The following is a 13,379-nucleotide window of genomic DNA, read 5'->3' as shown; positions in this document are numbered from 1 at the left end:
CCCCCCTAAAATGTCCTTTTAAAGAAAAACTCAACAGAATCTGCTCATTGCCCATTGAGTTACTGACCAAGTCATCTCAAAGGGCAAGTCATAACCAGAAACTCTTCAAAGAGAGTCATGCACAACTAGAAAACACTCTCTCCTTGGCTTAGGAGCCAGGGAATACCAGGAATGGTGTTTCAGATGCATTAGTTTGCTTGATTTCCTTCACCTCAAAAACATCCAATAAAAACCAATGAAACAACAAATGTTTTATTAATGAAGAAAGCATCCACAAAATTGCATAATCATTCACAGCAGTTTGGAATACATAACAAATACATGGTACCAAAAAGAAAGAGCTAGACAGAAAAACAGGAGGGAGGCATTTTTTAAAGTAGAATAAATTTAAACAAAAAAAGAAAGGAAAAGCAAAGAAAAAGAGAAAAAAACCAAACCACAAGCTTGATGAACCATAAGAAAACCTCAAATTTCAAACCTCTGTGGCTTATTTCACTCTTTTTAAGCTCTAACCTCTCCCCATCCTATCTGACCTAAACCATAGGATGTACCAGTAACTTGTCATCAGACAACCTCATTCCCAAGAGTCCTTTACCTGACAGCCACCTTTTATTCACAAGTGCAAAGTGGTAGAAATCCAAAAGAAAAACATTCACAGGTTCATTTTTCCTATTTTATTTTAATTTATTTAACTAAACCAAGCCCCTGTTTTCTGTCAGCCCCCTGGCACCAGGCACAGAGCACAGACACAGATGACACAGTGTGTGGCAGGCAGTGCCACTGGGCAAAGATTTGCCATCAGAGAAGTAAATCCAGCACGTAGCCACTCTGTCACTTACTAGGAAGAATTTTTCCAGGAAAGAAAGTTTCCATCCAGGTGAATTGCTTAAAATTACTAAAGCTCCTTAAGGAAGGTCATAAGCTTTTACCATACGTAAAGAATAGTTATGTGTGGGTTTGGGTTTATACTATTTTTATTTATTTTAGAACAGAGATGGCTGATAGTCACACAAGGAACTGGCAGCTTTTGCGCTGTGAGACAGAAACAATTCCAGGAACTGGACAAGCAGGCAGCAGAAAGGCTATTATAATCTCTGAGAGAACACACACAGGCACAGCTTCTCATTGTACTTATATTTCTATAGAAATTAAGCATAAAATAACAGCAGTCCCCACGGTTATGCAAGGAGTGTACCTAGGATCCAGATGAGAAATCACAATGGAGTTAAACATAGGCACCTCCAGCAGGAAAAGATTACTTCTGTTGCCCCCTGATGAATTGGAAAAGTTCCTCCTTTGGATTAGCTAAATTCTATAGAGACAAATATACTATCCAGTAATTTAGATGTAAATGAGGATGCATAACAGAGATATTTTCTTCTCACTGCCTACAGTTTTGAACTATGTCAAAACGATTATGTGAAGATGGGCTTAAGCATAGCAGCATTTTTAAAGACCATTTTTGGGAACCAGGACAGGTTTAATTTTCCTTGTACACTTCAAACTTTTTCAAGCAGAAAAAGGTGGCCAAGCCACACCACGAGCAATGGACCCAGTAATGCATCAGCACAAATATTTAATGAAATTGGATGTGGCTATAATAGAGCACAGCACTAAAAACAAGCCACCTAATTTTGGGGATGCCTGACTATTTAAAGAAATGCACCTTAAACTAAAGCAGTTTGAAATATTTGTACCAAATCAGAGTGATTTACACTTAGAATGTACAAAAGCAAAGTTTGAAATGAGCAGAAGCCAGAGCTGTGGTGACAACTCTGTGTGACAGCATCAGAGGGAGCTTTTATCCTCGTAACTTATTGGAGGATTTTTGTATGACTTATTCTGTTGACCTTTATTTCTGAACAAGGAAACTGCTAACACTTTCCCTTTTCACCAGTCCTGTGCCAAAGCAGAAAGTGAAAGAGAGAAATTTTACCTCAGGGTGATTTTAGGATCAACATGCAAACCTCAAACCAATGTGGTCAGCAAAAGCCTTTTATGCTTAGCTGAAACAAAAAGCATGGCCTTGTTTTGTTTGTTTTTCTTTTTAAAATAATATCATCTAAAGATAAATTCCCAAATCTTTATTTCAGTCCCTTGATAAACAGCTTGGCCCCTCTCCAGGTGTTTTCCCTCCTGCCAATCTAGCACTGCTCAGCATTTCAAGTTTCCTAGAAAGGAAAGCATAAGGGTGACCAAGAAGAAATTCAGGAAGGGCTGTGTGTGCAAGAGGGTGTCCCCAGGTTACTGCAGCCTCATTGTCCATCCCAAAATCATCCCAAAACCAGCCTGCCCTGCCCTGCTCTGCTCCTGGCCTGATGGGAAGCTCTGGTGAGGAGGTGCCCCAGGAGAGCAAAGCAGTGGGGATCACTCTCGGAATCTCTCACTGCTCAGAGTGACACCAAGATGTGTCAGAAAGTCTCTTTTCCCAGCCCAGCAGTCAAAGAAGGAGTCAGAGCTCTTCAGTTCTCAGTCTCAAGGTTGTTTATTGTTCCTAATTTATAAAATTCTTTCTCCTGTCCTGCCGAGGTCCACTCAGCAGGACAGTTCCAGGCACTCTGCCTGCCCCCAGGGTGGTGTTATCTTTTTATACTAAAAACTACCTGTACAATGTTTACAATTACTTCCCAATACCTATCACCTATGCTATACAGTGAGCTTCTACTCTAAACCAATATAAAAGTGCCAACATCACAGCAGAAGATGGAGGCCAAGAAGAAGAAGGAGAAAGGCTGGACATGCCCAGATTCCTCCATCTTGCCCCCTGAACCCCCACTCTAAAAACCCCAAAAGTCTATTTTTCACCCCATGATAAATTCACTATCATTCTACTTAAACTTTCCTGACTTGTAATTCTTCATATAAGGTTGGTAATTGTTTTTTCCAAGGGCCAAATCAAAGGCACAGGGGTCTGGGCTCTGTGCCAAGGTCTCTGAGCCCCCTGGGCAGGGTCTCACATCCTCCAGGGCAGCCAGAGGAATTTCCTGGGTTGCCACAGATCACCACCTAACAGCCAGTGCCCACTTGGAAACCCCCACTCTTTCAGTCCTGCATCCATTTCTCTTCCACTCCCCACCTCTGGAACAACTGTAAAGTCAGGTTAAATCAAAAATCTTGTGATTTCCCTGGAGTGTTACAGGAAAGGCTCCAGCTGGATTTAGGAGGCAAGAAGGGATGGGGTTTTGTGTGTTCCTTAACCCTCTAGAAGTTCTTGACAGCCACAGGTGAAATCTCACTCACCCTCATCAGAATCCATGGATAAATTGAGCTCCAGGTAAGGGCTTGTTAACTAAATCAAATTTGAGCATATCAATACCTTGTGAAGGGAGGTGTTATTCTCACCTCTTAACTAAGAAACACCAAAACACAACAGAGCAATGCAAAGCCTCAAATAAATACTGCAGGAAGGCTCAGAACCTTTAGGTTGTCATGTGCCCTGAAATTACTTACATAATATATATATTATTTTCTCTAAAAAATGTCATCCAGCAAACAGCAGGAGCATAAGAAAGTGAAGACACTTTCGGGTGAAGACAAAAACAATTAGGACTTCTAGCATAATCACCAGGTCCTGCTTATGTCTTATTTACACTGGGGTAAGTTTGATAAAATCAGCAGCTGCACCACTTGAAGAAAGCTGGTGGGAGACCAGGACAGCCCTGACTGAGTTCCCTGCATTTCCAGAAGAGTGACCAGGACTTTCCATGGGTTTCCTGGGACAAGCTCCCTGCACCCCTCAGAACAGAGCACCCGTTGCTCTTCCCCTCCAGGTGACGACTGCCAGACCCAGACCTGATTTTGTGAAGGGTTTTTGCAGACAAGGCTTTCACATTGCACTACTTTGCTCTCCCTATCACCTCTGCAGGGTCTCTGGCTGGAACCCTCATGGCACTGAACCCTCTGTGCAGTTCTCTGAGCTCCTCAGGCTCTTTTTAACTAAAAACCACTGTTTGTGGGAACTCTCCTGTGGCATGGGGACACCCAAAGTGTGAAGAGATGCCCAGGCTCCTTGTAATTCTTCGTATATATAATTCTTGTAGAGGGTAGGATGTCCTCCTGTTGCTCAGGTCCTGAAGCCCCTGGTGACTTTCAGGACTGCTTTGGTGCAGATGAGCTCCTGGGCAGGTGGCTGCTCAGCATGGACCATGCTGGCCATGGCCATCAAAACTGCCCCAGCTGATGAGACTGATAAGCTCTAGCATCATCCATTGAGATAACCTAAAACCCTCCCTTTTTCCTCAGCTGGATTTGGAATTAGGGAGAGGAGATGGACAGTGCAAACACACTTGGTTTCTCATGGAAACCCACTCATCCATCTGCGCCAAGCAGCCAAGGCCATCTGAAGAGCATTTGAAACTGGGCTTTTTTATCTTAAATGCTTTTCTGCAGCCAAGTGCCAGGATGTCACTCCTCTGAGTCACCAGCATGAACAGTGGGATAAACTGCTGCAGCCACTTCTCTCCTGGGAGAGGGCAGCTGAACTGCACAGATGTTTTCATGTCAGCTCAGCTGCCACCTGCAGCCATTCCTGTGGGGAAATGGTCCCTGGATGGGACAGAGGGTAGCAGTTGCAATGACACTAAGGCATGGAAGTTGCTCATTGTGGTCCCAACCCAACCATTTTGCTGTTCTGAGTGAATATTGCTGAAGTTTATCAGGTTAAAATGCTCAGAAGTGGTTAGTGACTGTGCTTTCCTGGAGAAACCTGAGGGGGACCCACTTTGGGATAATTTATGACAGCTATGGGCTAAGTCACTGCTTGTGACTGAAGGCCTACAGGTTGAAAATGCAAAAAACAGAGATGGTCAGATCTTGTTTGATGTCTGCTCTGTCTTTTAAATTAGAAGTGCTCCTCCAAGCTTTCCCCAAATCAGAATTCAGTGATCTCCCCCCTAAGTAGCAGTCTGGGTGTATGCTGTTTTCATCTGATACTACTCAGCATCATGGAGTGACCTAAAAAGGCACATCCCCAAAAATCTAATGCTGTAAATTGTGTTTTTGTACAGCTCCATCTGCCCAGGAGGTGCATGAGCAAAGCCACAGTTACACCTCAGGAAGCTGCAAGTCAGAGCTCAAGCCATGTTACTGTGATGCATTTTCATGGACTGGCCCTTCATCTCTTGCTCATGAAAGATACAACAGACAGCCCAAGTGGGTCCTTTTCCACAGGCTCACACTTGCTCAAAATAAATAACAGCAGAAGGGTCAGTGAGGTTAATGAGGCAACTGCAACATCTTTCTTTCTACCTTCCCCAAACATATGAAGAGACTGTAAAAAGAAACCAGAGCTGCTTACAAAGAACAAATTCACTTACAAATTTTAACATGGAAAAAGGTGAAAATCATCAAATGCAAAGCCAAGAAACATGCTGATTTATCTCCAAGCACGCTGAGGGGTCAGATTTGCTGTTTCCTTGTGCCTGAGCCACAGCTGAGGCTGCACGTTTGTGCCCAGTGCTTGTGACTCCTGCAGTGAATATATCTGTACAGCAACGGGCCCCTCTCCAATCAGCCCTTAACTCCAGCTCACATTTTCTGGATAGATTAGATACCAAACCTGTTTTGCAAAAGACACAACATCCTTCACATTGCATCACTGCATGAGCATCTGTTACTGTAGAGCCTGGGTGTTGTTTCCTAGATGGGCAGGGAAGTGCCAAGTGAGCTCTCCCACCCCAGCCATTCCATTTCCAACATCCATTTATCCAAAAGGCAGGGAGCCGAAAAATGAAAATAAATGCCAGCAGAGCTCAGAGCCTCCGTGTCACCTCAGGACCCAGTCCTGTAAAATACTGATATTCTCTGTGAAGGGTTGAGTGCTCTTGTGCTTTGCTAAGCTTTTTCTGACAGCTGGGACAGCCTCAGCAGCCTGCAGAGCTGCTTTCCTTACAGAGAAAAAGAGGACATCCTCTACTCATCTACTGAGGTCTTACAACTTTGGTTCAGATTTTTTTTTTTTAAACAGATGCACAAATTTTCTTCCCCAGTTCCTTTAATACACACTTTTTTCCTTTTTTTTCCCCCCCCACAAAGCTAAATCCAGTAAAACTTCCCTATCTACAGCATTTCTGCTGTTTACAGAATTGTCTCAGGACCGGTCATCCTTGTCCACAGAGAGTAAAAGTGGGATTACCAAAGTCCTAAATGGAGGAAGATGTGAACATCCAAAAAAGCAGCAACAGTCTCAAAACTGTCAACAAAACAGATAATTCTCACACCAACCAGCTTCCCACATGTAGCTTGGCCCCTTCTCTCATGGGTGGTGTGAGAGTCTATTTGCAGAACTACAGGGAATGCCCAGATAGGTGAGGAAAAAAAATCAGTCCAAACTCCTGAAAGGAATAAAGCTGCTTGGCTCCAGAGGAAAACACTGCTTCTCAATTTACTGATAATCTGACACAACAGCTGGGATCCATCACACTCACCTTTCTCTTTAGGAGATACCTTGGCTAATACATGTTATAATCACATTTGCTTTTGTTTCCCCCCACCAACATAACCTAGTTTTGGCACCTTGTTACTCTTGAGTGGGCTTTATCTCACCTAATATAAGACTTGTGGTTAAAGTGAACAGAAAAAGGCACTTCCAAGGAGAGAGATTATTCTGGTCTGGTTTTGATCCTTAAAATTAAATTAAACCTGCCCAAACTGACTGTAGTAGTGACCTCCATCATTTTAAAGACTGTTGAAAGTGATGAGCTTCAATGCAGATGATCTATAAAAGAAAAGATAAATTCCCACTATCTCAAACTAGCAACCTGTCCAGATTGCTCTGCCTGTGTAGCAGCCATTTCCAAAAACACCATCTCATGCAACAAAGATGCTGGCAATCTGCAAAAGGGCTAAAATCTGTTGATCATCTGCTCATATTTCCTGGGTGTTATTTGAACTGGATGCTAAACCCTTCTGGGAATTCCCTTTGGACTGAAGGAACAGCCCTCCTCAAGTAGCCCTAGAGAAGATCATAGGTCAGATGCAGAGACCAACCAGCAAGAGAAAACAGTTTCAAGATGGCAAGATTCACGGAATCATTTAAAAACCATAATTTTCTATCCACCAGACAGTGTCAGGTATTCAAAAGTCAAAAGAAATCAAGTTTAAAACTGTCCCTTCAAGAAAAGAAAGTCTCTGTCAAACTCAAGATTTAGGTATTTGCCTCCTGACAGCTCTGAAAAGAAAATCTCACCAGAAGGCACAAACCTTCCTGATGAGGCACTAGGCACACATTTCTCTGTGAATTAACTCGTTGTCTTCCCACCCTGCCTGGAATGCTGGGTCTGGGTTTCTCACCATAGACTCCATGTGGTGTAAATCAATTACAGCAATCTCCAACAACATTTAGAAGGAAACAAGAGCGCGAATCACATACAAAAGTTATAAAGTACTCACCAGGTCGCCTGTCCCAGGCTTTTCCATAATAACTGGGGGGAGCAGTAACCCTGCAGGAGAAGTAGGGTCTGGGTGGAGTGCCCCGGTGCCTCCTCCTCCTCCTATCAGGGAAACCACACCATTGCAATCCACTGAGCTGTTCCTTTTGCCCGTCTGGGTGTAGTTGGGAGTAGTAGGGTGAGAACTATGGCTCACTTGACTCTGCACGCTTGGACGCCTCCCAGATCTTGGAATTAAGAGGGAGCCCCGGTGGCTTTCATTTTCCCCAGCGATGCTGATCTCATCATCGGCAAAATCTGTCTCGGAGCAAGTGTCTCTGCCACGGAGTCGGAAACTGAAAACGCTTCCGTGGCTTGTTCTGCGCTTCACCAAGTTTGCACTGGGACCATAACTAATGCCAAGGAGAGTCTGGAAACCCCCAGAGAAGAAAAAGGGGAAAGAGAAACAACATTTTGCAACACGTTTTTCAGGAGCGAGGAAGTTCTGGGGGAGAGCAGTGAGTTCCTTTTTAAACCAAGCGCTTCGGAGGAAGAGAGACTTAATTACAGGTATTCAGGCTCCTCAAAATTAAGAGATTGGACAGTCATTCCTAGCCTTTAGGCATTTGTCTAACACTTGGCAATTAAAGATGTACTGAAATAGGAAGGGTCAAGGTGGCATTCAGCTCACAGCGTGATACTTCCTTCGCTTCTACTCCCCCCCATGGGACAAGTGCCAGAGGAGCTGGGAAGGCAGCACAAGGAGTGGAAGACAGGAGCAGGGAAGGGGGATCCAGCTCCAATCTACTGCATTATCACACATCTTCATAACAGCTAGGGAAGGAACAGTGCAGTGGGAGAAGATAAAGAAATAGGGCAGGAAATGAACTGCAGGGAAAATGAGAAGAAGAGGGAAGAAGAAGAAGCAGAATACGACGGAAGAAGGTGATAAAAGAAACAGAAAAAAAAAAAACAAACCAAAAAACAAACCAAGAGCAAGAAGAGGGATATGGTTTATTAGTTTGTAAAATGATTATCTCAATGCACATGGCTGCTTAAGGGCTGGGTAACCTCAGTACACAGCAATCTCCCTCACTTAAATATCAGCCTTGACGATCCACTCTGACGTCAGTCAGTGAGACTGCAACTCTGCCAGAGCATCAGCAAGATGTAGCCAAGGACTAAACACACCTAAAATCCGGCAGAGCAAAAAGGATCTTCAGAAAATGTGTGAGGAATTCAAGTCTATCCCTTTCTCTTCTCTCTAAAGAGGAAATTACTAGAGTAAGAGCATTTAGGCAGAACATATTTTTGAATTTATGCCTGCACAGAATTTCCAGCTTCTTCAGAACTTTTCCATGAGCCAAGTATCTATGAAGAGAGGTAAGATTGCCACAGCACCCACAAACCAGACAAATCAAATGAAGCCTGATTTCATTCTGTGCTGTAGCTAACACCACTGAGTTATGTAATGATGCTATTTAGTGACACTGGTACATGGAGGAGTACAAAACCCAGGCTCTTTCTAACTAAAAACAGCCCTTTTGGATTGCTACCAAATTTCAGCTGGTCAGAAATCCATGCCTGGGTTTCCATGGCACAGTCATTGAGACTGATTTCTGATGGCAACACACTTCCAGCTGCTAAGATAGCATCTGAATGATGACTCAGCCTTATTCCCTCCAACCATGCCAGACACAGTCTTGCAGAGAAGATTTACTGTAAGCTTTGAAATGTGTCTCCCATGCTCCTCATGCATATATGACATCCAGGGGCGAAAAGTGAAAACAAGGAATATTAATCTGAGGAATAAACTGAAAATGCACAGCTCCAATTCGCAGTGCTTCTGGCACGTGGTGTCCTGAAACCCACCCAGAATGAAGCTAAAGAGCAATTCTGGGTTTAGAAAAGTTGCAATTTGTTACACAACCCTCTTGACCAACGAGACAGCAACACAAACCATTGGATTAAAAAATCCATGTCATCTACAGAAATCCAGCTCTGGGTGAATTTTGTGAGCTGGGGAGTCATTAATTGGTCACATTTACTTACACCACTTACATGTTTTTTATGAGCTTTTTATGGTTGCCAAGTATCCCTAAATTCACTGACAACAAAATAGAAAAGGATTTAGCCCATTACATGGCTACTCAAAACAACAAAACAAACTGATTTAAACTTTTCCCTCAGTTAAACAAAGACAAATTATCTGGAGCTATTTATGATCCCCTGATACATACAGCATGGGCAGATTCATATTCATGCATGTCAGGAACATTTACATAAAACCTTATTTAATAACACTGTCACTCTGTTTTTCTTCCCTGCAATAGAAAGTAGAAACAAGTGCCACAAAGTTTTGACTTGGAGGCAACTAGCAAAAGAATATAAAAATGTTAATAATGTCTTTGTATAATATTTAAAAAGCCCTCAGAGACAAGTTTCCTTCTTTTCTCCTGCTCTCTTCTATTTTTAAGCCTTGTAGGTTTCCACTAAGATTTTTTTTATCTCTAGTAGGGATAGGATAGATATAATCAGATGAATGAAAGAAAATAAACCAGATCAAGGGTAATCTTGAGGCAAAAAAAAAAAAAAAGGAAACAAATTGAAAAAAACAGGCTTATAAAAATGTTTAATGGGCATTTTAAATTCATTTAAAAAATAAAGTGGTAATATGTTTCCTTCCACTGTTCTAGCACAGACTATATGCTGTATCTGCTATGTTAATATCAATTAAGATATTAAATACCTGTTTCTTCTAAAAGTTTCAGTTTAAATTGCCTTGCTCAGAGCCTGGCCTGTCCAGGAAAGTACAGTGTGGAACAAGTGATGTTTCAGACCATGGCTTACCATCCTCCTTTGACCATCATCATAGTCACACTTGGGATTCCTTTGGTCCTCCCCATACTCGTCTCCCCCCAAAGATTTCTTTTTCTTCCTCTTATTTCTTCTTTCTTTTGCACTTTTAGGTGACAGTTCCAATGAGCTGAGTGACATTGAATCAATTCCTTTAGCTGCTAGTGCCTAAATCAGAAGATTGCAGAAGGTATAAATATTGTTATTTCAGGATATCAGTGAAAACTACTACAGCTCAGAAATTATTTTTCGTTTTAAATTTTAAGGTTGTATAGGGGAGATATTAAAATTTTTGGGAGATAAGGAATCATAAAACTTAAGATAAAAGGATGGTTTTTATGTGGAGCCCCCGCACAAGACTGTTTGACATATCATGAAGGAACAGCCTGTGTGTACACGCCGTGCACACAGAGCTGGACTTACACTCCTGGTGCCAGGCAAAGAAAAATCTCAAGCTGGGGAACCTCAGATTAGAGCCCCCCTGGACCTCAGCCCCTTGAAGGGCTGGACAGGAGGGCAGCCCAGCTGGCTGCTGGGATTTTCCCTGCCTGCACAGAGGGATGCCAGGAGCAGCAGGCAGCTCAGCTGGCGCGTTTCTGTAAACACTTATCCCCATCACAGCTGCGACCAGAGATGCAAAGAAAGAGCCATGGGCTTAACTGGAGATAAGGCGGCCTTTGCTGCGCCATGTGCTTCCATGCTGTGCTGGCTATCTGCTGGGATCTCTGCAGGAGCAGGCTGATAACACACCAGCTGCTGGGAGCCCTGCAGAAGCCCAATTGCAAAGCCTGAGCGTCAAAACCGCAGCCCTGGGAGAAAATGAGCAGCCAAGAGGAAGGATTGGTAGGAGCTGGGGAGTTGGGGCTCTGTCACCAGCACAGGCAGGAGGAGTGAGGGGACTCTGGGCACCAGGATCAGGTTTGGAGGTGCTGGAAAACCACATCAGTGGCCTGGAGACCAGCCCAATGCAGAGCCCTCAGCTAAAACAACTGAAGAGAGTGAATTGCTAAAAAACGCCTCTCCCGGTTCCCCAGAACATGAGAAACAGATGAATCCTCAGTGCTATTGTCTGTAAGCCACTAGAATCAAACAGGCAATCATCTCTCCACTGCAAAATACTCCCTTCCTCCCACAGGCATCAGTCCAAGGAAGGTGAAGGTACTTAACAGCCGTGTAAAGAATCAATCATGTATTTCAAGGAGTAGCAGTGGCTCTATCAAGCTGAGAGCACAACAAAACTTAATTCCTGTGGGAAATATCTTTCATAAGCAAGCTGCTTAGAGCAGAGAGGAGGAGGGCTCAGACACTGGTCTAGGTTGTTTTGGTTGGTTTGTTGTTTGTTTTTTTTTTTTTTTTTGAGTCAATTGATTTAATTGCTATGCTGAAGTGCTTTCTCTTCATAAAGATTTGGCAAGTCTTTTGGTGTTAAGCTCAGATTTAGGAATGTGTTAGACCAATTGTATAAATTGACTGATGGTCCCCAAGCAGGTCTATCAATTATATTTCTTCTCCCTTTATACTGCACATTATAAAAGCTGGCCTGAACCATTTTGGTTTTCCTTTTTGATTGCTGTCATATTTTGTTGATCTAGAAAATATTGCAGGTTGTGCTACTGAGCATGCTGCACTCAAACTGCAAAATAAGCTAATTTTTAGTTTCTTATAATTTTCTTACCTATTACTTGAATAGTTTCTGTGCTCAATACCTTTCTCAGATATTGGAAAAGGATTTAGAGTGAATTGTTCCTCCTGGCATGGAGGACCATAGATTCACAGTACAGCTTGTGTTGGAAGGGAGCTTAGAATATATCTAACCCTCCTGTCGTGGGCAGGGACACTTCACCAGTTTCCTCAGTCCAGCCTGGGCTCAAGGACGTCCCCATGCCCTGCCTATCTACCTGTTCTGTTTGGGTTCCTGTGGCTGGACCTTGTCCTGTTCCTCAGGCACTGCAGGGCAAAACTCACTGCAACAACTCCAGGGGCAGGAAGGGTGTGTGGGACCACGCGTACCTGGCAAGGAGATGTGATGTGATGGCTGAAGGAAAGCTTAGTTCATGAGGTCTGATATGAGAATTATGCAAAAGAGAGCTCTTGAGGCAAGAACTTAGTGGTACAGTGAGAAAGTCAAAACTAAAATCTTTATTGAGGTTTGGAGAACCAGATTAAAATCGAGTAGCTCTGACTGGGGTGAGATATCTCAGCAGGACACCTGAAAGCTCCATGGTGCAGCCACCCAGTTCCCTTTCCTGAGCTTCTCCTTCCAAATGTCTACTTTGAGATGCCAGGAGTTGATTTGCAGAATTATTGGACTCCATTAGTGAACATCACAGACCAAAATCACTCCACTCCTGAACATCCTTCCCATAAAACTAGGATAATACTCCAGGAATATTGCAAATACAAAGGAGCATTTTTGAAGCACATGGAGTCTGAGCAGTGGCAAGAGGCCCTGAAAAACCTTGGAGGATATTAGTCACTTCCTCTTCCAAGCAGGCTTTGACTGCCTCAGCTGGGAAGTCTGCTCGAGCTGCCCTAAGGCAACGCAACAAATGATGAGAAAGCAAAGAGCTGCTCTCGAGTCATGTACTGTCCTCCCTTTGCACTGAACAGGGCACGGGGAAGACGAGAAATTGTTGGCTGAAGGAAAGACTCTATTATAAAGCATATAAACAAATGGGAAAAATTCAGATTTTCAGGGGCGACTGTTTTTTGACACATTATGCTTTCTGGGCTGAATGTTCCTTTTCTTTGTGTACACACAGGCTTAATTGAAATCAAAGCCTTCAAAATGAAATTCTTAAATATCTTTAATTATAGCTGGGGCTACTAAAGTTGACTGTTATTAGGAAGAGCTCAGCTGGAGTCAATACATATGAAAATTTGTACAAAATAGGTACGAGCTGGAGCTCAGCTTGTTCCCTTAGGTTATGGCAGAGTTACTCTGTTCAAAGCGGCTGTATATGGACTAAATTGCATTTACCTATTACTTAAACTATCAAAGAGGATCTTTAAAAGGACTTAAATGATTCATAAGCCACTACTAGCACTTTGTCAAGAGTGAATTGCATTTTCTATTTTCTTTCCAAGGATTTAAATGGGCTTTGGATTAGGCCCTGAAGCCATATGTACCCAAAAGAAAATTATGTATATTAGTTT

At 43.0% G+C, this 13,379-nt stretch overlaps 1 protein-coding gene across 4 annotated transcripts in view; it reads right to left on the bottom strand.

Annotated features, from left to right (window-relative positions):
* The window catches only part of LOC131556924 (sodium channel protein type 5 subunit alpha-like), a 178,515-nt gene that overhangs the window by 112,258 nt on the left and 52,878 nt on the right, over positions 1–13,379 (bottom strand). For all 4 annotated transcript variants that reach the window (XM_058803871.1, XM_058803862.1, XM_058803879.1 and 1 more), the window contains exons 10-11: positions 10,218–10,391; positions 7,390–7,797 (exon numbers count right to left, since the gene is read on the bottom strand). In XM_058803871.1, coding sequence (XP_058659854.1) covers positions 7,390–7,797; positions 10,218–10,391 — 582 coding nt within the window. The remainder of the gene's footprint in view (positions 1–7,389; positions 7,798–10,217; positions 10,392–13,379) is intronic.

Source organism: Ammospiza caudacuta, chromosome 1 (assembly GCF_027887145.1).
Source record: "Ammospiza caudacuta isolate bAmmCau1 chromosome 1, bAmmCau1.pri, whole genome shotgun sequence".
Lineage (NCBI taxonomy): Eukaryota > Metazoa > Chordata > Aves > Passeriformes > Passerellidae > Ammospiza > Ammospiza caudacuta.
Note: the sequence above shows the minus strand (reverse complement) of the source record. Positions and strands in the feature narration are given on the sequence as shown.